Genomic DNA, 25,189 nt, shown 5'->3' with positions numbered 1-25,189 from the left:
AGCTAGCTGGGGACTCAGACTCTCCGTTTTCTCAGAAGAGCAATGCCACCGTAGCTTCTTCCAGTTTTTTGCCATGAAGTTGTCTTGGACTGATGCCAACGTGGACTGGGAATGTGCACAGGACTGGGAAATGGAATGGGAACTGTTCCTTTTCTGTACACCTTGTGAAGAATCACACTGATGCGATTCTGTGATACTGTCATGTGCTGTCAATATTCCACCCCTAAATTCTCAGAAATTCTCTCCATCTGGAATTGGACAGCCACTCCATTCCCGAGGGGATCACCGTAGAGCTGGGTGAGAGTGCTCTGAGAAAGAACAGACTTTATTATGGGCTTTCCCCCTTCCTTCGAGCTAAACCACATTGTTTTATTTAGACATAGCCAAGGAGGCCAAGCAGCACTTGGCAGAGAACTTACAGCAAGTTTTAGGATAACTTTTTCCTGGAAAAGGTACGTGCATTAGAATGGCTTTGGACACGACCCGCATGTGGAAAGCACGTGCAGCATCTCGAGGAGATGCTGTGGGATCACACAATTTCAGGGATATCCATCACAAGGAAATTATTCCCCAAAGTGGGCTCTTCTGGGGATTTCTAGGAGCACTGGGATCAAGGTATTTTTGGCAGAGGGAAGTTAATTGCATACAAAAAGGAGAGCACTCCAGAGGAGTTGTCATCCCTTTTCTGCCTTGAGCACCTGCTAACTCAGGTGAAGACAGTGGGGTTTCCCCCAAAAAACAGCCTTTCTATCACATTCCTCCCTCTGCCTCTGTCCCCAGGAGGACCCAGTGACAAGACTGCTGAAAAATCACAGTCATGGAATGCTTTGGGGTGGAAAAAGCCCATCTAGTTCCAACCCCCTGCCATGGGCAGGGACACCTTTCACCAGCCAAGGCTGCTCAGAGCCCCTCCCAACCTAGAGGGAAAAAGGAGGAATAAAACATTTTCACTGCTGACCCACCTCTTCTCTGCTGTTTTTCATTGCCTTCTGCTCTCTTACAGCAAAACAAAGCGGGAGCCAACAGTGACAGCAACAGCAAGAAAGAAAAACCCTGTTCTTCTAAACAAAGCTCTCCTTCTTCTAAAGGGGGAAAGAAAATTCTGTCCTAATGGAAGCAGGTGGAAATGGCAAAATTCACCTCCCTCCTGGCAGCCTCAGCAGGGTCTGAGACACACAGGCACAGTCTCCCATCCTGCCCTGCCCAGGCCTCCTAAATGGTCTGACTGAACTATAGCACATGGAAATACCACAAAGTTTATGGTCAGAGTGGGGCAGCCCATGGTAAACCCCCATATTTGACTCACAGGAATTATACAGAGGCTCCTGTGGAGAAGAATCCCAAAGCTTTAAAGATCAGTGTGGGGTTTTGCAAGGGACTGAAAAATGAAAAAAAAACCAAACAAAAAAACCCAATGTTTTCAGTGCAGTGAGCTTAATGTTTGAACTTACTGCTGGAATCAAACTCTGTGGCTCAAAGTCACTAAGATGGAAAAATCCCAAGGATGGCAACAGAGTCAAAAAGAAATGAGAGTGAAATCTCATTACGTGGAGAAAGAAAAAGATTCTGAGGCAAGACAGAGTATCCAAAACTCAAACCATGGCACGCTGATGTGGAAAACAGTGGCATGTTTACAATTTGGATTCTGAAACAACACTAAAACCCCTCTTTAAGCAGCAGGGAGAAAAAATATATCCCAGAGTATGTAATTATATGTTAATAAAATAACAACAGAGATGTTAATTTAGAAGAAACACAAAACTGTTGCTCCAAAATACAAACAACTTCAGACAGGAGCTATTCCTCACAGATTCTAAAGTATTTTACAAAATTTCAAGAACTTCCCACATTTACAGCAGAAAAAATAGGAATTAATGTGCTGGGACCTATTCAAGGATCATCTTAATATGTGCAACATCTTTCAAGGCAGACAGTCCAGATCCTTACAGAAAAGGAAGAAGAAATTTAATCACATCCAACTGACCCCAAAAAGTGTTTTTCTGACTTCCCTTAAAACAATGACTGGCTCACATCTCAGAAGATAAGAGTTCTCAAATTTTAGTGGATCATTATCAAGTTACTAAGGCCTTGGCTTGGCTATGCCATGAGTTTAGAGTTGTCTTGCAGACAGACACTAATGGAATGAAAACCATCTGGATAATATTATATTTATTGGGATCCTTTCTCCACTGGATCTGCCTTCAGAGTTTCCTCTGCTTAGACAACATTAAATGCTACAAGAGTAGTTTAAATCTAAAGCTGGCAGCTCTGATCCTTCTTCCCACAGACAGAAATAACACCTTTTCCATCCTGTGCAAACCATACTTGAAAATAAGGTGCAGCATCAGACAGGTTTTACTTCATGTTGCTACAAATCAAAGGAAAAACTAAATTTGTGCTCACTTAAAAAAATAACATGAAGTAATCATTGGGAACTCACAATGAAACTTAAAAAGAGTTCTCAAGTCTATGGTTTATTTATTGTAATCACATTTTACAAACTTTACTTTACCAACAGGGAAAGTATTCCATTTTCAGGCTGGAAACAAGCACTGGTGCTGCTCTGGAATGTGCCATGTGTCTCATTAGAAAAACATATTTGTAACATCTGCAAAGCTGAGGCAGGAGGAAGGTTTCTGGAGAGGCAGAAAATAATGAAAACCAACTTAAAGCGTATACAGTTGTTGATAAGAGGCAGATAAATATACATGATAGTTTAACTATGACAATGTGGTCACAGTTATGGGGTCAAGGATGTGGCAGATTTCCATCTGCCCCCCCAGTCCCTACGGAGCTGCTGGAGCCCTGATGGACACTGAGGAAACACACAAGTAGGGAAACCACCAATCCTGCTCCTGCTGCTGCTCCCACCTCCTCGGTGCCATAAAACTCTCTGTAAGGTGAAAACTACTGCAAACAATTTGGGGGATGATTCTTCCATGTGTCTAGACCTAAGTGCAGTTCAGACCTCAATAAATATGGAGCGAGTCCAGTGGAGGCCATGGAGATGCTCCAAGGCCTGGACCACCCTGGCTCTGGAGCCAGGTTCGGAGAGCTGGGATCGCTCAGCCTGGACAAGAGAAGGCTCCCAGGAGAACTTAGAGCCCCTCCCAGTGCATAAAGGGGCACCAGGAGCTGGAGAGGGACTTGGTACAAGGGCCTGGAGTGACTGGACAATGGGAATGGCTTCCCACTGCCAGAGGACAGGGATGCTTGGGATACTGGGAAGAAATTGTTACCTAAGAGAGTGGGGGGGCCCTGGAACAGATTCCCAGAGAGGCTGTGGCTGCCCCATGGAAGTGTCCAAGGCCAGGTTGGACAGGGCTTGGAGCACCCTGGGACAGAGGGAGGTGTCCCTGCCCATGGCAGTGGGGTAGGATGAGATCATTTTCAAGGCCCCTTCTAACCCAAACCATTCCATCATCCTGATTCCATGACTCCAACAGCAGGTCTGGCCAGGCCATCTACATCAGATCCAAACCTTTCCCAACTCTTTTCAAAAAGGTGACTGCCCTGGTTTGCAAGCACAAAACACCTTCCAGACAAGATCCAAATAGTCCAACGTGTGGAGTACCCAGGACCCACCCTGTGACCCAGGAAAACCCTGCCATGCCCGACAATTCCAGCAGCAAAGGATAAAACTAGTACATTTTGGAGCAGGTCATGAGCACAATTTACATGCATGAAAGCAACGAGCCTGTAGCAGCACGTTAGGTGATAGTCAGAGATAAATACGGGCAGAGAGCCAGACAGTGTGTCTGCTATTCTTGGATCAGCCTTGATCCTGTGGGCAGAAAAACCAAGGTAACTCCTAAGGTGTGTTCCAGCAGCTACATTGGAAAACTAACAAAATGAAACAAAACAACAACAATAAAAACAAGCAAACAAACAAAAAAACCAAAAATGTCAAAAAAAAAAAAAAACCAAAAAAAAAAACCAAAAAAAAAAAAACCAAAAAAAAACCCCAAACCAACAAAAAAATTCCATGCTATCTGCAAGCAGATTTACCATGGGTCAGCTGGTTCTTCACTACCCACAGCCAAGACACCTCCTTCCCCTTTTTTATTTTTTTTTGCCCACTACACATAATTCCCAACAGGAGGAGCAGGATTGAGATAGCAGCCCTTTTAGTTATGACTTCAATCTGATTTGCCAATGTGCATATGTTAAAAGCATATGCTGGCTCTGGAGCCAAAACCAATCTGCCAGATTCAATCACTGAACTCGTTTTCAGAGCCCAGTTGTAAAATCCTGACACGGAGCCTTGCCATGCTCATGAAAACTGCCCAGAGCTCCCGAGTTAAAGCTGTGAGAGCAAAGAGCCAGGAAGAGAAATGTTTTTTTCTGCAGTTCTGGAATCCTGAGAGCTGTTCAATTAATTGTAGCTGGAAAAGTTTGATCAGTTAAACAAAGACATTTCTTACCGAAGCAAAGGGGTTTTCACAATAAACAGGGAAAGGTTTCCCATTTACATCCCAGCACAAGCCAAAACCTAATTAGTGTTTCAAATAAGACATTTTCAAACACAGAATACTGGTATCTAGAGGAAAAACATTTCAAGGTTAAAAAGATGATTCTAAGTTGATTCTTTCCCTTTCAGGACTAAGAAATAAGTAAATGAAACTCCTCTTTTTCTATCGACTTGACTGATGGGACATTCCTGTGCCATGTCACACTCCTGTGAGCAGGGACACTGCATGTCATCAGTCACCCCACTGCTCATATGAGTGCTTTCTTCATAGAAATTAAAGGAATCTTTTGGCTTTTCACATTCCTGGAATCTGAGATGCTCCAGAAATTAAATTAGTGTGCAGGCACTAAGAACACACCAACACATGTGGGTTTAAAGCTCTCTTAGGTAAAATAATGCAATGTGTGCTCTAAAATCAGGTAACCACTCCACCCAATCAGGTAATTTAAGAGCCCATTTGCTTTAATAAAGGGCATTCAAAGCCCATGGGGTGTAGCATTAGTGAATGAATAGACAGCACTTTTCCAATAGTGCCAGATAAGACACAAAATTGGCCATTAATCAAAGTTCAGGAGAAGTAACATCACTGCTGGATCAAATAGATGCCAGGGTGGCATTTTTAAAGTTTTTAAATTATTATTTTACAGGAAGACATCACTCTGTCCTAATAGCAAACTGCTCAATCAACACATTTCACCAAAACCTTCAAGGAGCTTCTGCTCTGCTCCTCCATTTTTGTCTTAAAACCCTGAAGAGCTGCTGTGCAGAATGAAGAGAAAGTTCCAGTGGTGAATGAATTGTTTCTGCTTTTTACTGGAAAGCACAAAGAGTTCCATGTTTGCATTTTGCCTTGAATAACTGAATAAATAGTGCCCTGTTACAGACATGAGAAATGCAAGCAACAGAAGTGTCCTGAATTTAGAGAAAACAGCTGTTGCAATTAAGTCTTTCTGTGCCAGACAAGAAATCATCTCGTTCTTCCATTTTGTGCTTAAGACTGTGAAATCTCCTGATTTCAAACTCTTTTTATGGTTCTATCCCCAAGATTTTTATGATCCTATCAATGGGCAGCATCACTGAACCTAAACAGCACTGGGAATGGCAGACACAACAGCTTAACTCTGGGATTCTGGTAGGTGGATTTAACTGGCCAAGCTCAAATTCTTACAGCTTTCAAATATCCTAAATTTAGACCATGCATGTACTATACTTCAACATTTGGAGCTTCTCAGCAGATGCCACAAATTCCAGCTATTATGTCTGCTTTTAGTGCCAGCAGTGCTGCTGAGCAGCCTCTTGCTTTGCTTGCTACAGTGAATGAACTTCTACTCAATCTCAAATGAGAGTAATTAACATCATTCAAATACCTCAATATATGGATGCAGGAGATCTTTCAGCAGGTCACAGCTTGGCTTAACCAAGACCAATGCTGACAGAACAGATGGAAAAAAAGCTCTTACCCTGACACCCTCAGGACGCTGTGGTCAAATACCAGCACAAACAGAAGGCCAGAGGCGTAACGAATACCCTCCTACAAAGCAACCTGTCAAATTACCAAAGCTTTGTATCTATTTCCCATGACTGTGAACGCCAGAGTTGCAGATTTTGTGCCCAGATGGTAAATGACTAAGAGACACCAGCAATATTTGTTTACACCCCAACACCTGCAGCACAGGTAGATGAAAAAACCCAAATGTCACTCAAGTCTCCATATCAAGTTATCTGTTACCCCATCTCTCTCTCTCTAAAAAAACACACTTAAATAGCTCATATTATTAGATTAGATAAATGTTCTATTAGGGCTAAGAGAATTAAGTTTCCTTATGCTCAGATAAAATCTTGCAACAGGCCCAACCTGGTACATGTTGACCATGGCAGAGGGTGCAGATCTGTGGCTTCTACAGGAACACAGAGGAATTTCAGGCTCCAGCTGCTCTCTCACAAAATGACCAGCACGAAAAAACAATAATTCTTGTATCTAATGCCAAATGGCAAGGATTTTTTTTTTCTTTTCAGCCCCATTAAAATACTGCTGCCAAAAAGCAAATCTCAAACCACAGAAGCATCAATGATTGATATAATAAAAATGACAGATCTAAACATGAGCCTATTCTAACACACTCAGTGTACACAATTGCTCTTTTTCAGCTTGTTGAGGAAAATACCAGCATTCTAAAATTCTGCTCTATACTTCAGTACCTGTTGCTTTACAGCATCCAATCCTCCGCATTTCAAGCACAAAGAAAGAGTAATCAATACCCTGTTTACAAGACATAGGACACACCTTTCTTCCCAGGGTTTCTGCCTCAAAAAGACCATGAAGAAACAAAATTATTTGAGAAATAAACTGGTTTTCATTTTATTGTCTTTGTAGCAGGTACCTCTGAGCCCTGACTGTGAATGAAGCTGTACAGAGCACAAACTTTACCACTATGCTGGGGCAAACTGTGCTCTCAGTTTAAGCCAGTTTGGCCACTTATCTTTTGGTATCCTGAGTGTCTGAGCACAGACAGTTTAGCAGACCAAAAGTGGCCCCAAAGTGTGTTAATTAAACGATTGTAACTTCTTGTACAAGGAATAATGGGATGCCCAGATGGAAAGTCACTTAAGGCACATATGTTTCTGTGATGTTCCACTGCATCAACTCTTCAGAGAGATCCTTCCTGAAGAATTTGGCAGCCCAAACAGGGAACTGAGCACTTGCTACCTGGCACAGTGCAGAGCTGACAGAGGGAACTCTTAATCACCCAGTCTGGCTGCTGGGAGCAGGATAATTACAAGCAGCTAAGTTCTGAGCAGGTTATGTTAGCCCTGATATAATGTCATGCTAGCATGCTCCTATTCCTCTCAGACCACCTTCTGGAACTGCATCACAGGCAACTCATCCTTTCCCACTGAAAACACCTCCAGTTCTGCAACACCTGTCCAAGAAGAGCCCCTTGTTTCTCTGGAAGGATCCTTCCCTTTTCTGTACAAAGCCAAAGGGGTGAGGAATTGTTAATGGAATTCCTTCCAGCAGCAGAGTTTTCCAGCAAGACTAGGAATAAAACCTGCCAGTTTCTGCCTGCCCCTTCTATTCTCTAGACATTATGATAGACTTTCCAATCTCTGGAAGAGAGACCTGCAGGCACAAACTCTCCAGAGGAACTCGAGTTGCCAGTGGTTTGACTCCAGGCTGGAAAGGCCCCTTCCAGCAGAATCACCAGCAAAGTGCAGCCTGGTCCTTCCTCTCTCACAAACACGTCAGACCAGCACCCATGGGATCAACACCAGGTGCTTCAGCCCCAGAAGAATCTAAACCCAGGGCTGAATCAGCTCAGACATGCAGCTCATTTGAATGGGATTTGTCTTGCAGAGCAGAGGTGCTTTTCAAAACACTCAGTTCAGCAGTTGCTGTAAAAACCATGTGATTAAAATGGTGCAGTTTAGCTCTGTAAGCAACCACGAGGTCAGGGCAGCACAGGGATGGGATGGGGAAGTGCAAAATGCCTTGGAAAAGGAAACCCAGCAGAGACTCACCAGTCTAGAATTACCCCAGGGAAAGCGTAGCTCTAATCTCCACAAGGTCAGAGAGAGAGAGAACAATTGTTGCTATTATCACAAATTATATCCAGAAATATTTACTCCTCAGTGGAGCTTTGCTCTTAGCAATGTGTTACAACGGTGTCAGGAACAATAACAGCAAAACCCCCAACAACCTGCCAGTGCTGGCTGCTGCACAGCAAAGGCTCAGGATTGTATTTATTTAGTGTGGCCTTTGTTAAAGCACCAGATAACTCCTTCCTCAGGAAACAGGCAAGGTCTGCAAGAGAAGGGCTGCAATTTAGTCCAATAGGAAACAATATTAACTTCAATTGGCAACAGCAATTACTGAAAAAGGAGATACTTGTTGGCTTGTTACCATCACTGTTCTTTGCAACACTTGCAGAACTTTCCATCCCCAGAATTACTGATTTTTCATTGTATTAGTAACAAGAGCACTGTGAGGAGACCATCCTTGAGGATCTGTGCCAAGGAAAGATAGAGACAGGAAAGACAGCAAACCTCCAAGAGTCAAGCAGAGAGATGCAGACTCTCAGTCAGTCCTCTATTATTTCCACAGTCACTGTAGAAAAGGTGGGAAAAGAAGTCAGAAGACTTTGCCTAACTCATTCCTGTGTTTCTGGTATGCTCTAACAGCTTTGTTTTAGGTCTCCCTGGATTATTTTCCTTTCAGTCTCAATGCTGGTTTGCTGTTCATCGAGAAGAGCAAACAACAAACAATTCACAACCAGGCTGCCCACAGGCACTGGAGATTCCTGGGTGCACCAGCCCTGAGATTCCAGGCAGCTGAGGTGCCAGGCTCTCATCTTCTTCCACCTTCTTTTTTATCTGAGCAGATGGAAACTCAAGAGCAGAAGCCAAGAACTCAACGTGGGCATCTCTGCTGTAGTTACAGTAATTACTGGAGCCATAATTGCAGGGTGGTAACACACACAAACACTCACACACACTCTTCACTGCTAAATAAGACCGCCAGAGATCATCTCTCCACTTTTCAACACTTTTACAAACAGGGACTTTCACCAGAAGTGGCTACAGTCAGTGACAGCCTTTCTGGGGATTTCCAACCAGCACTAGGGTAAAACCACTGGAAGAGCAAAAAATACTTTTTCAAACAAATGTTTTGCAGCTGACAGGACAAAGACTGTCAGACACCTCACACTTCTCATGCAGGTGGAGAGAATCAACCAGTGCCTGCTGAAGAACCAGTTTCAGGGAACAAGGTAGTGATTGCTGTCCAGTGGGAAATCACCAAGTGGAGAGATGGTAAACAACTCTGAGGGCAAATACTGAAATTAAAACCTCAGAAGCACAGGAAAGCTGGGGTTGGAAGGCACTTCTGGAGATCATTCAGTCCAAAGCCCTCGCTCAAAACCAGGGTCAGCTGAGCACACTGCCCAGGACCACATGAAATGAGTGTTTTTTCAGGTGTCCTGTCCCACCTGTAACAATGACATCTGAGACTTCTCAGAACATGAAAAACAGCAGCAAGGTCTCAAGATAGCCCAAAAATCTGACATTCCCCCCACAACTTCACACACAGCCTTTATCATCAAATTTTTGTTTCACTCTCTTTTGTACCTGTAACATTTTCCCTGTCTCTTTACCCTCCACACAGTCTGCTCTGTGCTGCTCCACTTCATACACAGGGAGAGTCTTCTCCTCCCAGTTTTGCAGGGAATTTAAATAATCTCTGTTTATACCACACCCCTGCTCTGAAATAGAAAGACCAGAAGATGCATGAGCTCCTTTGGAACACAGTAACACTACAAATTGCTTACAGCCAGCAATGTGGAAGAAAGGTTGGTTTGTCCCAGGTGTGAGATAGGTAGAGTTAGAAAAAAAATAAAAACTGAGCAGTGCTTGTTTACACAAACAACATAAAAGAGAGGGGGGAAAGTATTTAATTGAGAGTAGAGTGCATCATTGCCAGCCAGCTTCAGCAGTTCCACTTGGATGGATTTGATCCTCAGGGTTTGCAATTAATTCCCTTCACCACTGCCAAGGTCATCCCTCACATTCCAGTTCTGCAATCTTTGAACTATAAAATGAACAATTTAAAAAAAAAAAGATGAAATGTAAAAAAACCTCAATAGGTGATGCTAGGCACAGGCAGGAATATTCCAGGAATGGAAGCATAACTGGTATCTGTCATCTACTGACTTTAGCCAGACTTGTTTTAATTCCCTTCCATTTACTATTCCATAAACACTTAATCCTGGGTCTCTCTTCAGCCCTTCAGTTAAAAATATCAGGAGTACATGTGCAGGAGTCCCATTTCCATGGGCTCTGACTCTGTCAGAATGTCATTTTTTTGTCATTTTGTTCTAGAAGTTACTGCTGAATAAGTGCTGAGATGTCCCATAAACAGCAAGAAGGTGAAAGCTGCTCATCATAAATGTGCTAAAGCTACTCATTTCTCTTTTTAAAATGACAGTTGTTCTCTGATCTCAAAATTGTGGAATATATTCAATGTTTTGAACTATTTAGTATGGGCTCAGACAACGAGTGATGCAGCCTAAGGTCAGGAACAGCACTGCCACTGAACAGTTAATTCAGTCAATAGATACATGTGGGTTGCAGCTTCCTGGCCTCTGGAATAGGGTTATTCATGCCATCTCCGAAATGAGCACCTCAAAATCACAGTTAAGGCTGACATTAACTGGTCAAAGACTAAAAAATGCATGGTAGCAGCTTCTCTCCCTGTGTTGGTGAAGGAAGTTGATCTGTTTATAACCTTTTTATCCTTCTAATAAATCTACCAGACTAAGCTTTCATGGATAGCAAATAGCTTTTTCTTTTCCTTTAAAAAGGGAGGAGCACATTTATATGTGCCCTTTGCAGAAGCAATGCCCTAATGGCACAGTTCACTGTAAGGCTTCCTTCTCCTTCCCCATATTTAATCACTATATTCCTATCAAAACAGCTCTGGGGGAAAGAATAAAATCAATGGACTGTGGCATGGGGATGAGGCTGGAATGTGTGGACACATCTTTCTGTTGACTTCAGGGATACTCTGAATGGATTTCAGCACTGTTAAATTCTGCATGATCACAGCATTTTGCTCTCTCAAGGCAAATGACCAGATCAGGGTCTGCTTTTATTATTTTTGTCCACCTATTTCTGAGTGGTGAGGCAGCTGCAGACAGAATGGAAAGATACTCAGACCTCTCAGACAAGAGACACCAGAACTTGTTTTATTGCAGATCTTTTCAAAGGAACTAAGTGTATCAAGTTCTGCTCCTGATACTGCATGGAAACAATAGGGTATGGCTGTAAAATAAAAGAATTCAGACATAAATACATTAAATTTGAATTAGGAAAGACTAGGCCACAGATAAATCTAAAAGACAGGCAATGATGTAGCTATGGCACTTAATAAAATTCCATAAACCTGCAGTTAAAAGGAACAGAGGGGAAAAAAGCCTCATGACAGATCAGTGAGAGTCTGGAAAGATCCATCTGGAGAAGAGATTTGTCCTGAAAAGCCTCAACCAGCTCTGAAAGCAGGGATTCCTCTCAGTGATGTTGAGGATGCAGCTCAAGCAAACATAGGTCTCTGTAGCAGGCTCTGCAGGTTATTCCTGATTTTCCTCTCTTTCTTGCCAGTTGGATGCCCATGCTATGCCAAGGAAGACTTTTTGGAGACAATTCCCATTAATAACTATTAATATTCTCTTTAATCTGAATTAGTATCTTTGCATAAATGTGATCCATGTGACCAAATCATTCCTGTCTCAAACAATTCCAGAAGGAACATCTAGTTGTGGCAGGCATTTTTTGGACACAAGGAAAGAACCCAGTGAACCATGAGGGAAGAAGCTGCAGGCTCTAATTATTTCTAATGATGCACCTAGAAATCATTGAGTAAAAATGAACTAAGTAAGATCAAAGTCATGCTTTTTTAAAACATGAAATTTAGAAAATATGATGAGGAGACCTAAGGTCACTAGGGATTAAAAACCAGCCATGGCATAGGGGCTCCTTATTTGCAATGCAAATCAGTTAATCAATCAATCAATCAATCAATCAATCAATCAATCCTGCTTGGGTAGGATTTTGACACTCTACCAGGAAGAATTAATTTAGACTCAACTCTGGTTTCTGTTCCAGCCTAAGTAAATTTAGATTACACACAAGATAAAAATTATCAAGTGCTCCAGCCAATGATGATTTAAATCAATACCTCAGATGCTGGAAGAATGGAGTATTTGAGAAAAATAGCACTGAAAAACAGCATGAAAGAGCTACAACCTTTCCTTTTGTAGCATTGATACATCTTCCTTCAGAATCAGATACAATTTTTCACCCTTTCCCAGTAAATAACAGCTCGGAGCAGGGAATTGCCGGGAATATTCACAGAGAAAACCCAAGTAGGCAGCTCAGCTCCTTCCTCTTCTGCACAGCTAACGTGGCACAGAGGAGCCCTTTTTTCTGCCTGAAAAATAAGGTTTGCATGTTTATCCTTTGGCTTTGGATCATGAGAGGTAACAGATGTAATAGGAAGACTCTTGTTGGAAGCAGAAAACAAATTCAGGTCACTTCGGAGCCTGGTAAGAGCAGCCCCTGTCCTGAAAGCAAGATGAGCAGCAGCTTTCCTGAAGGGTTTTCTGTGACACAGGAGAAACTGAGTGAGTCCACGTTTGTTTAAAAGTAGCAAATCTAGAGCTTGCACACAGCAAACCGAGGTGGCCCCTGTACCTGGCTTCTTGCAGATTTCCAGCTAAAGAGCTGTGAATTTCCTTTAAACTGACAAGCCCCAAAATTTCACTGCTGGCAGCTGACAAATCCTCCATCAGATCTGGAATTTCCCTGGCGTTTTTCTGGATTTCCACTGACAGGCTCAACGTGGGTACAGTCTGCAGGCTTCTGCAGATATAAATTGTTATATGCTCCCTGATGTTTGGGATAAAATAATGCACTAGCAAACTCAGACAACATGTAAAACTTGGCACTGCTGCAGCATGGACAGCTTGGAAAGGCCTGACATGGCTGGATCAACTGATGGCACTGATGGACAAGCCTGGATTTAGCTCTACAATGTTCTACAGACCAAAAGCAGACAAAAATTTAGAGTTTTTTTTAATAGGGCAGCTGGAAGGGGAGGAAGCCCAGCCTACCCATACCCACAGATAATCAGCTAGACAAGGAAGCAGGATCCAACTTTTTTGCCTGTTCTTAGGCATTAGATCATGCTGACTTTCCAACAATAAATGCTGCAGGCAGATGACAACCAAAAAGAGATAGAATGAGGGCAGTCAGTGGTGTCTATTCCCAACTTTAAGGTGGGACCACTACACTGGCCAAGTAATTAACCCCGGGCAGAGCAGTCCATTCAGCAGTAAAATGAGCCTAAATACTGACCTCGATTTGGGCTCTGTGGGAGCTGACAAATACTCCCCAAGATAAGCATCACTGTGAGAGCATTCCTGCCTTGACACACCATTAAAAATAAAACAAAAGCTTTATATCCCACTTGGGGAAAAGTGAAAAAGGAGAAAGTGACTTTGTTCACCTTTGAATGGCTCTTTTCAAGTCACAGTATCCCAAACAATCCCAGCAAACATGTTCTGGGACATGAGCTCACTCTGCAGAAGTGCTCCCAAACTCAGCCTGCCTTGACATAAGCAGTGGGAGAAATCCCAGAGCAGGAGCAGAGTGCCACGTGCCTGGTCCAAACCCACATCCTCTGACCCCTGACACAACACAGACTAGGATCTCAGGGAAAAGAAAAGTGTCTTATTGCCCAGCAGAGCCCTTTTTGCAGCAGCAGCACAGACAGAGCTCTGCTGACAAGGAAAAGCTCTGAGCCTCCAGGCACTCAGGTGTATCCTCAGTGAGCTCGTGTTCACCTCAGGGTCTAATTCCTTTGCCAAAATATTGCACAAGTGGCAATCTGTGTTTGCAAAACGCTTCCTCAGGTGTCCTGTTTGACCCCAAACAGCAGATGGTTTATTGTCAGTGCAGCAAACAAGGTCATTCTGGGGTTCTAAGTGGGCCATGCAGCGAGCAGCTGCATTCACTTTGCAAGTGTTTCATGTTTTGCCTAAGATACCTGACTGCTTTCTAATTCTGCCTCCTCCTCCTCCTGCTTCAACACCTTTACCTGAAGGTGCCAGAAGCAAACACACCAACCCACGAACTCTGCAGTTTCAGCCTACTGGGTCTCCCAAACCATCCACATACTCCAGAGAGCTCTAGAGATGACTCCATCCACCCCGGTGCTGCAGCCTCTCCAGGCTCCTCACCTCAGGTCTTTTGCCAAGGTGTTTAGCATGGGTAAAAACCCACTTGTGTGGGTTGAAGCTGGCTCTGTTCACTGGGGTGCCTCAAATCTGCAAGTGTGTCTGTTTTCATGCCTTCTGAGTTTGCTGCAGGGTAAGTGCAGAAGCTCAGCCAGGCTCTAAAAGCCCTTCACAGCACGTGACAGCCTCCATTAGGCATGGGTTCAGAACTGAATCCTAGCCTTGCCTTCATGCTGAAGTGAAGACCTTCCAGACCCTGCAGTGTTATGATTTCCACAGCATTCTGTATCACTGTGTGACACACAGAAAGCCAAAATGAACAGCACATTGTCCGGACTCTGGATGAATGATTGTAGCTCCTTCTACTGAACCAGTGTGTCTCATGGATCTTCCCCAAAATCAGGTCTTACCAAGTCTGCAGCTCTAAGAGTCATCCCTCACTTTGCTGAATTTCAGACCAGCAGATTTACAGACTCAGGCAGGAGCAGGGGGACTGAAGCACGAGCAACGTCAGAACAGGTCAGCGTTACTGGCCTTGCTTGTGACCAGGATTTTTCCAGCAGAAAGCAAGCTGGAGTTGCAGAGCATGGAACACGTGTATTCCAGAAAGTGAACACAGACACACAAAAGAGCAGTGCCCAGTTTGCAGCTGATTTAGCACAGCTCAGGGAAGAATAAAAGAACTGGGCTGCACAGCCTTGCCAAGTCACATTAGGTGAATCAGTACCCCCGTCCCTCACGCCACGAGTCCGGCGTCTCGCACGCAGCCTCAGCTGCTTCTCCTCTTCAGCCAGGAGAGAGCAAAGCACCTCCTTCTGCAAAGTGCTGCCAGCAGGATTCATCCCCCTGCCTGTGCTAGATATGTGCCCAGAGCTCAGGACAGTGAGACACAAACACATCCTGCAGCACACCAAACATAGGGCTGGATGGGCAGTATTGATTTCATTTCCAGCTTCCATAAATTTTTCAAAGCCAGTCCTTTAAGTGCTCAGGTTGTTTTATTTTTTTTTCTTAATGTCAGTTTTTGCTCCATTTTAATACATCCTCTTTAATTTCCTTTACAGCTAAGTACTGGTCAGAAAAAAATGGCAGAAATTTCCCTTACCCCAGCTGTTGTAGGATCTAGTGCGGATTTCAAACAGAATAGCTCTGCAGCCCGAGTTCCAAAAAAACTCCGGTGAACCATGTGAAGAGCATTGTTTGGGAGCAATTGGAGAGAGAACTGCTCTCCTGATTTAACTCATTTATTATCCCCAGTGTACAAAACAAGTAGCTGCAGTAACATCATTACACTGAGAGCACTGAAAAGAACACAAAATAGAAAGCTTAATCTACACATCTGATACGAGCTGTTCAGCAGCCTCAGCTGTATCACTGTGGGAACCAGTGGCACAACTTTACACTATCTGGCCTCATGAAATTTTTTTTGCACAGTGTGCAAAATGAACAGCCTTGCTCAAGGCAGGGGTAACCTTGATTAAGCCCAAAAAACTGAGCCACCAGCAGGCTGAGGTGCATGCAGCCATGCTTCTTTCTACTCCTATTTTATTCAACTTAATTCCTCCTGATTCTTCATATCTGTACATCACTTCCCTCCCTTTGCAGAGTTCTGCTCTTTTTGATAAGATTTCAGGGGAAGATCAAACAGAAAGGTAACCTTTTTTTTTCACTTCTGTAATTAATTATTTGTGTGTTACTACAATTGCATACAGATTTCAGAAGCTGGGGGTGAGTACAGTAAAGTTCAAGGTGGGAAGAAGAAACCATGTTATTTACAAAACTGCAGAAATATTCTCCTTTCACTGCTCACCTGCCCAACAAGCATTTTGCTTTTCTATTTTATGAGTATGGCCTCAACACATCAACACACCAGGAAACTTCCCAACCACAGGCTGCTTTTGGGAAGGTCCAGGATAGAGCCTTCTCTCAGCCTGATGTCCAGCAGGCTAAAAAGGCATCTAAAAAGCAAGCTAGAATAAATAAAGGATAACCAGAAAACAGAACTTCCCATTAAAAATTTCTGAAATGAACAGAAACTTGCATGTGCACTTGGAACTGGGGAAACAAGTCTGGAGAGGCCTGGGTCTCCCTACAGAATGTAACTGGGGAGCAGGAGCTGCCTGACCTGTCCAGGAACTCAGCTCTGAGGGCTCCTCAGCTCTCCTGTGCCACCAGCCTGTCAGGCAGCCTGCCAATGAGCTGGGCAGGAAGGAAACCAGGGAGGCTTCCAAGAGAAAAAACATCCCGCTGGAAAATTTCTGACTGCTCTAATAATGGCCCTACTTTGAGAGTCAGCCACGGAGCTGGCAGAAGGCAGGCAGACCCACTGCCTTCCCTGTTAGCTCCTGGCTTCCTACAGAAATGTCTTTCTACTCCAGACACACAGCACCAACTGGAGTAATCCAGTGGGATGTCTATAAACCCCCTGAACCCTCCCCACAGCAAACGGTGTTGCTTTTTCCCAGAACGATGACAATTGTTAATTGGCACCATTCAGGAGGTAACATTTTCTTTGGGAAGGCCTTTCCTGCTTTAGGCAACCACATGTACTTTTGGCAAGGTCTCCAGACAAGCCCTGTTGGCAGCACACAGCCTTGTGCCTCGCTCGGAAAGACTGCATGAAAAACCAGCTCACTTTCCAGCTCCAGTTCCAAGGCTTCCAAAATTGGCAGGGCTGACAACCTCATCTGGCCTGGCTGCAGGAATAACTGATGCCTCATAGGTAGCATCCCACAGAACTGCCCTGGAAATCCAACAGAAATCCCTTCTAGCCTGCTCGGTCCCCACGCCGGCTCAGCGACCTACCGCTCATTGCTCAGCGTCATCCTCGGGGGGTCCAGGTTGGGATTCTCCATGGACTCCATCTGGGGGCAGCGCAGGAAGTAGTAGAGGGTGTGGAGGGCGTCAGGGGACCAGGAGATGGGCTGCTGCTGCCGGGTTTGCCGGGCAGGGCTCACGCCAGGCCGGACGCTGTTCAGGCACTGCATGTGGTGCATGGCCCGCGAGACCAAATCACCTGCACACACACACAGAGGAAATACAAAATCATCTCTTTGTTAGTCACCCACAGTGCCTTCAATCACGCTTTTTGAACAAATCAAAGCTCTCACAGCTCAGAGGAATGTGTGCTGTGTGCACAGGACCTCCTCCACAAAGGCAGAGGGTGTCCTGTCCCTCAGGCTGCCACTCGGCAGCACTTTCTTCCAAATACCAAGTAATCAGTTAGAAAACATGAAGTGAAACATCCCTCAGTTACCACATATTCTTTACAGTGAGTTTGCTGGTTTACTGCTGGTTTTCTCCTTTTTCCACCACAAATACAGATTTTTTTTTTTCCAGCCTACAAAAACTACTGATGACTTTGTGTAAAATGTCCTCTCCCCAACCTAGCAATAGTTTCACAAGACAAAGTCAGCAGCACCAATTCTTCACTCTCATTTTTGTTAGGAGGCTGCTCCCATTTCTTCCAACTGGGTCATGCTGTTCTACCCTCCTGCCCAGGCACTTGAGAAAATTAGTGACTTTATGTTCGAGACAGAAATTCCTTCTTTGAGGAATCTGCTGCTCCCATTCTCACTCTAGCTGCAGGTTTCTCCAGAATAGCAAGACTGACTCTCTTATTAAAAAGCCAATCTTTATCATGCTGGCTGTCTCAAGCTGTGCCAGAAATTTGACCCTTAGCATTATAAGAAGCTCAATCCAGAAGGTCTCTGGGCTTCTCATTCCTCTTGATTTCTTAACTCGAGCCAGGCTCTGTGTTGGAGCATGATGGACCCGAGGAGGCCTGGGTGAAGGTGACCTGAATCACACAGTTACAATCAGAATTCTAGGACTGCAGATTTTTAAAAAGTTCCCAGAGCAATAACCCCAAATCTGGCCTTTTTGCAATGAGCCTCCTTTAGGCACAACTCTGTTTAATCTCCTTGTGTTGTGGTGCAATACAAACTCCAAAAAGCTTTAAAAGCTTCATCTTTGAGTAGTGTGACTACCAACCAGTAAGCAGAATTATTACTATACTTAGTTAGGATCTGTTTTTTCCTTGGGAGAATCTCTGCTGCTTTATGCTTTACATTCCCCTCAAACTCTCACAGGAAACATTGCTCTATTGTGTCCAAGAGTTACAATACTGGGAAAGGATGGAACCGAAATAGTCACCCCATCACAAAGCTGGCTCCTGGGAAAGCGCCCTGAGCTTAGCGGTGCCACATTTGCATTAGCAACACCTCTCTCTGAAATTCTTGGGAAGTTATGATTTGTTCATTTATATCTAAAAGCAATACACTACATTTGCCAGCCTGAACCCCTGGGGTTCTACTGTTACACAGGAGAAAGCCCTACAAAGCTACTGTATGTCTAAACATGACAGTTTTAGTGGTTCCGACCAATGGGGTATTAAAAATCTCAGCTTGCAGTCTAAAGCTGTGCCACTCCTTTGTTGTACAGCACATTCAGCTTTAAGGACCCACTTCAGAATAATAAAAAAATCCTCCTAACAACTCTGCCTTTCCACTTCAGTAGTTCCAGGATCTGCATGTTTTACGAGAGCATCACGGATCCTCCAGTGCTGATGATAATACAGAACTCTGCTCAGTTTATAGCAGAAATGCATCTGGAATTCAAATTTTCAGCTCAGAACAACATTCCTTCTCCTTTGCACACTCACTCTATTTTTCTGGCAATGGGCAGCAATGTTGAAAAAAAAAAAAAAAAAGGCAACTGTATCAGGAGAGCCATTCACTGGATGTACTGACCAAGTTGGCCAGACAGGGACAGGGGAACAGGGAGAGAGGAAGCTGTATTCAATCTCAGGCCCTTGCTACAAACGTTCTCTTGTGTTCCAGGATAAATAGAGGTGTGTTGAAGGAATTTGAAAACCTCAAACTAAGGCAGGTTGCAAAATAAATGGTGAAACACACAAACTCCTTACTGGCCCTGGCATTCATTAGTATTCAGATGGTGCAGGCTAAGAAAGTGATGCCAGCAGAAACGTTGCAAGGGGAAAAGCAGACCAGGAAAACACAAATCATTTTTTGTTTACTTTAAAGGGGCTTTGTGAGCACTCTAGGAATTGAATATTTCATTTGCTCAGCTTAAAAAAAAAAAAAAGAGGGGGGATGAACAAGTTTTTGTTACGAGTGCTCTCAGACTTTCTTTTTCCTTTGCTTTTTTTTTAAAGTAACCAAAAAACTTTTCCTTGAATATTCCAGGCATTTCCACTGCAGAAACAGAAACAAAGGTTTGCTGTGCTCCACAAATGCACAGGAGAGCCTCCAGAAGCATCCAACTTTAGCTGGCAGTAACACCTCTACCAAAAAAAAAAAAAAAAAAAAACCAAAAAAGAAAAAAAAGAAAAAAAAACTTACTGAGCTCCGAGATGCTCCCGACGCACGTGGCCAGCAGGGACTGCTCCAGGGTGCGGAGCTCCAGCTGCGCGTAGGCGTCGGCCCGTCCGTCGCTGCACCCCGAGCCGTCGTGGTAGGGGCTGAAGTAGGCAGGGAGGGACAGCACACCTGGGGCAGAGCACACAGCACACCTCTTACAAAGCAGCCTACACCTGCGGGAAAGCAAATTCCTCCAGAACTCGCACCTTCCTCCAGCAATTTTGGAACAGTTCAAAGGAAATCAAACAGCGCTGTGAACACCGCTGGAATGGCTGAAACAGGCTCCAGGGAGTAAGGCTGGATGTTCCTACAGCCTTTAAGAGCTGGAAACAAATTGCAGTTGAGATAAAACTACATGAAAAGCTTTGGTTAAGTCTCTACTCTTGTTTATACAACAACTGGGCCACGCACACACAGCTCGCTGCTGAACAGCTGTATGCAGATTCCCCAGATAGAAGGGCCTGATCTGGAGAGATGTGGAATATAGCCTGGAGTCCATCTCATCCCTGCAACCCTGCAAACAAAACCAGGGGCTGTGCCAGCCCTTTGAACCTGCCGTGCAGTTTCAGGTGCTCAGACTGTGGTTTCTGCGTGCGCACCTCTGGATGCACCAAGCGCCACCGGGAGCTCGAGGCTGCCTGATTGCCATCTCTGAAAATGACCCCTGTGTGAGACAGAGATCAGGGAGGTAATTACAGTGCACACACCTGTTTGCCACACACATCTCTCCACCAGCACAAATGCTGAACTGATTGCTCCGTGTGGCACAGAGAAAAGGGGGAATGTGACCCTGGAGAGGATGTGAGGCAGAGAGCAGGGTGTGTGACAGGCTGGGCTGGGAGAGTGACCTGCCTGACCAGTGGCATCCTGGGGTAGATCTGGTGCCTCTGCATCCACAGGGCATGTGGACTCCAAAAAGCCACCTGCAGTCACCTGTGCCCTCACTACTACCCCATTTTTAATCACAGATCCATCCCACAACTCCAGCAGCACCTCCTGGCCCAAATTTTCCCTGATTCCAGACAAGGCCACTCAGAGCAGCCACGACTGCCTGTGCTCTTAGCCTGCTGCATCCTGTATTTCTGATTTTCAACTTTGACCCACAGCAATACAGTTCAGCTCAGACCCACATTTCCTTCCACCCTCACCTCCCGACCCCAAGTCAGGCTGGGATGTGGAGATCCTTCACTCCTGTGGCAGTGACCTCCTGTCACATAGGTGCTGTGTATTGTTGCCCAATAAAACCCTGCAGCTCATTGTGCAAGACCTTTTGTTTCCTTGTCTTGATGTTTTCTTCTGAGATTTTATGCTGGATTGATCTCTCCTACCCTTTTCACATCCTCTTTGCATCCTGCTTTGTGGCAAAGCCAAGGGCTGCATCAAAAACTTCCTGGACATGATGGGAATAAGGGAATGATTTATCCTGTTGTGTTTCTTCACTGTACATCACTGTTAGTTAATGGAGAACACTCTGCCAATGCCCTCTTAACCTGAATAATTAGGAAGTTGAGGCTTTAAGAGCTACCAGAAGCCATGCATGCAAACTAGGAGAGCTTTGCTTTAAATACACTATACAGAGCCCAAGCCACTTCCTTTTCCATGCCAAAGCTATGAAAGGATGTTTTAGAGACATATGGATTGAATTTATGGCAGAGGGAGAATGAAAACAGCCTGATTTGTCAAAACTTTCAAATAGAGGCACATAATTCTACAGAGGCGAAAACAGAAACTGGCAGCTCCTCTGCTGAGCCCGGCAGAGGGAAAGAAATGGGGCACATTTCCTCTGCCAGCCACTTTCAGTTGGTTCTGTTTTCTAACAAGGAATTAAAAATAAAGATTTGCAGAACACTTTGGCTGGCGAAAGGCAGCAACATTTTCTCAATTTTCCGGTTCACAGTTTGTCAGGTGGTGCGAGGAAATAGGGAGGATTTATTTACCTTTGGAAAAATGACTCATCCAAGATAGCTGTGGACAAGATTTATGTCACCAGCCTTGGCACAGCTGAGGAGCATCCTTTACCCACTAGAGAGGAATAAGGAATTCACCAAGACTCCATCAAAGGATTCACCAAAGGCCAGCAATGCCACTGGGGATTCTCCCTGGATTTCTCCAGGATTGGAGAGGGGGATGAATGACATAAGGATTCAAAGTCTCCCCACGTCTGGCATGTCCCCAAAGGTACAAGCAGGGAATGAGGACACACCTCCCAACACTGATTTGAGACAGTGGGAAGCAAAACAGAAATGCACCTATTTTAATAGGGCAACTACTCTATCTGGCAGCACCCTAATCAGGATTTCCTATCTGATCCACTTCCAGTAGCTCCACAGAGTAGGAAAAGCACCATTGTTGCTCCTAAGATCAGAAATTCAGGCACAAGGACATCTGCAGTCAAGCTTTGTAAGTAGGAACAGCACTTAATCTGTAATACCAATTTTAAAATCCCTTTTTTTGATGACAGGCAACTGCTTTGTGATTATTATTTTTATCCAAAACTATGGTTCTTGCTCTCCTGCTTTTCAAATCATGGAATTTTCAGTCAAAAGGTGTTACAATGTTATAAATCATGGGGCAGTTTCTGTCTGGCATTCACATTCCTGCATTTCTGTATTAAGGGTAACATTGGTTTTAATCATGACTAGCAAGATAAGCAAAACTGCAACTGAAATAAAAAAAATTCACATTAGAACACTCTCTGTTTGATATTCACCTTTATTTCCTGACTTTCCAAAGTGTGTTTTTCTCACAAAACAATGTGAAACAGCACATAATTAGTGTGCAGGAATGAACTACTCGGGCATTTTTTAAAATTAAGATTTTAAGTATAGGATCAAAGCCCTGGTGGAGTTAAGGAGAGACTGTGAATTCAAGTGTGGCTTAGCTCAAATCTCAGGAGCATCAGGAGCTCAGAAGTCACCTCTGGAATGGCCTGATTCTCAGTTAAAGCATGGCTAGCTAACAATTGTTCCTGATCTTTCCATAGCCTTTGAAACAGCAGCTGGAAATAAAGCCATATTTATTCTGCCTCAGTTAAATATGAAACCTGTTCACGAGCACTTGCTGCCAAGGCTCTTAAGAGGCAGCCACGACTGGGTGAGTTCCAGTTAAGCAGTTCCTTAAACTCAAATTATTCTGCTTGCCTAAAGAGTTTGAAATTGTTGTCTGTAATCTGATGCTTTTTAACAGCAACTGAAAATGTTTCCAGTCTGAGCAAGATCCAGGGAAAAGTCTGTTCACACTCCTGGACATCTTTCTGCTTTAAGAGGTGCAGCAGCTCTGTGGAGAGCTTTGGCTGTAATGTGATGGCCCCCACGGGCAGGGCTGGGCAAAGCTCTTGTGTGGCTTCCAGCACGTGCTGGAACACCTCTGCTCTGGAGACAGGCTGGGAGAGCTGGGAATGTTCTACCTGGAGAAGAGAAGGGTCCAGGGAGAAGCCAGGGGCTCCAAGAGAGCTGGAGAGGGGCTTTGGACAGGGGCATGGAGTGACAGGATAAAGAAGAATGGCCTTAAACTGGAGAAGGATGCGCTTAGATGGGATATTGGGAAGGAATTTTTTGCTATAAAGATGCAGAGGCCCTGGCACAGTTTCCCAGAGAAGTGTGGCTGCCCCAGCCCTGGCAGTGCTCAAGGTGAGGTTTGACAGGATTTGGAGCAACCTGGGGTAGGGCAGAGTGTCCCTGCCCATGGCAGGTGGGCTGGAACTAAATTATCTTTAAAGTCCCTTCCAAGCCCAACCACTACCTGATTTTATGATTCTCCAAGCTGGCAGTCAATCCAGTTCCCCAAGCAGGACAATTCCTGCAAGGAACCCCAGGTCCATCTCTGAATGTCCTCATAACTCAGAGGCTGGCATCAAGTTCTGCTCTTTTGATCTCCAGATACAGGCAAATGCAGACTTCTCCTGAATTCTGAGATTGGAATGTTTGACTTTCCAACCACCCATGGCCTCTCCACACCTCACACCATTTGCACACCATGGTCATGCAAAGGGACTTGCCATCATTTTTACCTTGTTGTAATGGTTTTCTCTGGGCTTTCTTCAGCCTGGACCCTTGATGTTGGCAGACAACTTCCTAGAGATTAACTCATCAGCCATTTGATGGCTTTCAAACACTTATATGATGTCTAGAGGTTAAGATGGGGCCACTCACAAGTGGCAAAAGGCCAAGGAGTCTTGGCTGGAAAGCACTTGAATACTGCTGTCTGGGATTCCTCATGGAAATTGCTCAGGGTACTGATTCCCTTATTTCAGAAATGCACTGGCTCTGCTCATGACAGATTAGGCAAAGAATCAGGAATATAATTAGGACAGGGATATACACCATAAACTACTGACACAGAAAAACTGCCTTTTAAAAAAATAAACCTAGCAAAGTGCATGGGACAATACAATGTGCTATTTATAACTAAACACTTCCATGAAACAAATCAGAACAGTAGGGGAAAAAGCACCTATTTGGCCAAACCAACCAGAAAGCCCTTGGAAAATTCAAAACCATCTCTCTACATTATAAATTGCTGCTAAAAACCCCATGTGTGCAACCAGGAGTGCTGTGATTATGCTTGAAAAATGCAGTAGGAAACCAAGTAGGAATCCCTACATCAGTGTGCTTTTGCAATGTTTGCCTTGGGATAAATTCCTCAAGAAACATTCTGGGGGGTGGGAATGACAGCTGATCCCTGTGAGCTGAAATTCTGCAAGGCTAAAGTCTTGAAGGCAGACACTGATGACCTGACTATGCTCGAGTTGCCAAATCCCACCAGTTCCAGTGGGTTGAGGGGGAAATCTCAGCTGCAAGCGCAGTTCCCCCGTTGGAACGCGGCCATGACAAGGGGACGGCTGTCACCTTGCACAAAGTCCTGCAATTCTTCATGGCCAGGAGCATTCAAGGCTCTCCTTGTTTTCCATTCCCCCATCTCCCACACAACACAAAGCCCTGCAGTTCCCTCTTGCCAATCAGTTCCGAGTGTGGAGCACCAGCGGGAATTAATGCCAATTCCTGCAGCTCTGTTTTCTCCTTGCTGACCTACCGCTGCTAGGAAAGCTCAAGCCCTCTCTGTTTTATCAAATGAGATGGGATCATTTTGACAGAACATAAATGAACCCCTCTGAAAAACAGCAACCAAAGTGCTCCTGATGGAGCTCCCTCAAAACCTGAACACACCAGGCTCTACAATCAACTGCAGCCACGCTACAGATGGTGAGAGAGGCTTGTGATCAGGTAACAATGCACCTAATTGCTCACATGTAGGAAAGGAGTGTGGCTTCTGCTAGAAAGGCAAGCATCTCCCCCAGTTTGTCAGCAGTAAGAAAAATCAAACACAGTTTCTTGTATCTGCACCCACGTTAAACAGTAATTCTGTAATTGGAAACAGAAGGAGAAGCAGAGGAGGGAGAAGCTTTAAGTGGGGAAGTTTTCAAAATTTTCTGCAAGTGCTATTGATCTCTCCACCAAAGAGCTGACATCCTAAGGGGACACTTCTGGACACCTCAGAGTCACACAGCCCTCAGACTTGGTCCTACTGCCCAAAGAGACCATATCCTCTCC

The 25,189-nt window shown here is 44.5% G+C and overlaps 1 protein-coding gene across 1 annotated transcript in view; it reads right to left on the bottom strand.

The window, feature by feature from the left end:
- ABTB2 (ankyrin repeat and BTB domain containing 2) overlaps positions 1-25,189 on the bottom strand; it is a 109,307-nt gene that overhangs the window by 19,198 nt on the left and 64,920 nt on the right. Inside the window, exons 2-3 of the mRNA XM_079308781.1 lie at positions 19,623-19,769; positions 17,065-17,275 (exon numbers count right to left, since the gene is read on the bottom strand). Coding sequence (XP_079164907.1) covers positions 17,065-17,275; positions 19,623-19,769 — 358 coding nt within the window. The remainder of the gene's footprint in view (positions 1-17,064; positions 17,276-19,622; positions 19,770-25,189) is intronic.

This window comes from Erithacus rubecula, assembly GCF_903797595.1.
Source record: "Erithacus rubecula genome assembly, chromosome: 6".
In the NCBI taxonomy this organism is placed as follows: Eukaryota; Metazoa; Chordata; class Aves; order Passeriformes; family Muscicapidae; genus Erithacus; species Erithacus rubecula.
The sequence above is the reverse complement of the archived record's forward strand: the minus strand, read 5'-3'. Positions and strand labels throughout refer to the sequence as shown.